General features: G+C 47.4%; 1 protein-coding gene across 1 annotated transcript; it reads left to right on the top strand.

Annotated features, from left to right (window-relative positions):
- Positions 1-1048: 1048 nt before the first annotated feature.
- On the top strand, positions 1049-2167 carry LOC101851869 (probable G-protein coupled receptor B0563.6). Its single transcript, XM_005099763.1, has one exon. It carries the CDS (start codon positions 1049-1051, stop codon positions 2165-2167), a length of 1119 nt encoding a protein of 372 aa, XP_005099820.1.
- The last annotated feature ends 23 nt before the right edge of the window (positions 2168-2190 follow it).

Here is a 2190-nt window from a genome sequence, read left to right as displayed (position 1 = left end):
CACGCACGCACGCACGCACACAGGCAAACACACACAGTCACACACACACACACCCACACACACACCACACACACATACACATGCACACACACGTACGCGCACACACACACACACACACACACACACACACACACACACACACATAATATACCATTTTAAATTGTTTTCCCAGGTGAAATTTGGAGTGTTTATCTTAATGTACAATGCATGCATGAAATAATTCGAACTAGATCTATGTATGCCAAATGTTCCACAAAAACAAAACGGAGAATTGCAGTGGCTAAGGCTAATTTCCATAAAATGGGCCCAATCCTGAGAAATAGAAACATTTCGATGACCACCAAAATGAAATTTCTGAAATGCTATGCATGGTCAACCCTTCTATATGGCTGTTAATGCTGGACCTTCACTAAAGAAGGTGAAAATAAAATAGAAGCAACAAAAATATGGTTTCTTAGGAGACAGCTGAGAAAAGAAATCAAATAAAGTATGCAGTGTTTGGGACACCTGAAAAGACACGAAGGTCTTGAACATCTAGCTCTAACTGGCAAAATTGAAGGCAAACGAGGCAGGGGTAGGCCCAGAGCAACCTACTTAGGGAACCTAAACAATAAATAGGTAGCGAGGAAAGATCAGGGAAACGTAGCTTTATTAAGAGCATCCGATCAAAGGAATGAGTGGAGAACCATGATCGCCGATGTCTGTCGCAGATCTGGCTTTGGATGATGATGATGATGATGATGATGATGATATAAGACTCTCAAGCTTTGGAAGACGACAAACTTTGGCAGCTATTTTCTCGCTAATATTACCTCTTACAACAGGCGACCCCCACTTCCTTCGATCGCAAATATCTCGACTTCTGTTCAAGATAGGCGTGTATTTTTTTCAGTTGAAATGGTCAAATAAACAAGCTTTAAGATATCAGTAACTCCAGACGCTCAAAATTTGACTAGCATCTGGTTCCAGGGCGTCCTGGCACATATTATATTTTTGTTTGATTTTCCTACCAGCTCTCTACTTATTCCTCGCACTGTCTGTCGTCAACATGGCTGCTACGATATTCTCAAACATCTCACCGGAAGTAAACGTCACAACAAGTCCTCTCCCACCACGTGACCCAGAGAGCCAGCAGCTGATCAGCCGAGAATTCCGAGACATGTTCGAATATGTCATAGAACTCATCATGTTCTTCATCAACTCCTTCGGGGTACTGGCGAACGCCGTGAACATCCGGGTGTTTCTTCGCCAAGGAGTCGCCTCAGACACAACCACAATCGGCCTGTTCTCGCTCGCTATCTCCGACTTCATGGGGTGTATCTTCATGCTGCCCCCGTCCACCTGCTTCTTCTTCAGGGATCTCGATTTCGTCGACTTCCGAAACTGCACGGGCTACACAGCGATGACGTGCCACTACGCACACATCATCTTCTCACGCATCACTTGCTGGCTCACGGTTTACATCTCGATAGAACGCACGCTGTGTGTTCTTTTTCCTCTGAAGGTTAAATTCCTCCTCCGTCCCAAGCTGACGAAGCGAGTGGTCATCACTATCTACGTGTTTTGGATCATCTTCCACCTCCCGTACGCTACTAACACCTACATGGTTCCAGAATTTTCCCCAGTTTATAACGCAAGCATCGTACAGATCAAAGAGACATCGATAGCCCAGACGTTTCTGTATATCAACCTTCTCCTGGCGACCACCATCCTCACCACTATAGCTATGATTGTCGTAGCCATCAACACAGCCATCTTACTCAACAAGCTAAAGTCCGCCAGTAAGTGGCGTCGCGAGGTCACCTCTGCCGCCTCACTGTCGTCGTCGTCCGCCCATCCTCCAGTCACTTCCTCCAAAAGGTCCGGGTTCAAACCTGTGTCTAGCAAGGAGAAGGAAGTGGTCAGTACGGTGACCAGCATCACCGCCATCTACCTGGCGGGCAGCCATATTCCCGCCATCGCCACGGTGAGCGTCCCTGGTCTGTCCTTGTCCGGCAGCAACAGCCACCTGTTCTACACGCTGTACTACTGCAAGTACTTCATGGACTCTCTCAGCTCCTCCGTCAACATCTTCTTCTACCTCAGACTCAGCTCCAGGTACAAGGCCGCCTTCTTCCACATCTACTTCCCCAACTCACTGGAGCTTCAAGGAATGGACGCCAAGTAGTTAGCACTGGGGGGGGGGGGTTC

This window comes from Aplysia californica, unplaced genomic scaffold (assembly GCF_000002075.1).
Source record: "Aplysia californica isolate F4 #8 unplaced genomic scaffold, AplCal3.0 scaffold00224, whole genome shotgun sequence".
In the NCBI taxonomy this organism is placed as follows: Eukaryota; Metazoa; Mollusca; class Gastropoda; order Aplysiida; family Aplysiidae; genus Aplysia; species Aplysia californica.
This window is presented reverse-complemented; position numbering and strand designations above follow the sequence as displayed.

Bases quoted from the DNA above. Each gene is read 5' to 3' on its own strand.
- LOC101851869 (XM_005099763.1), top strand. From the start codon at position 1,049: ATGGCTGCTACGATATTCTCAAACATCTCACCGGAAGTAAACGTCACA.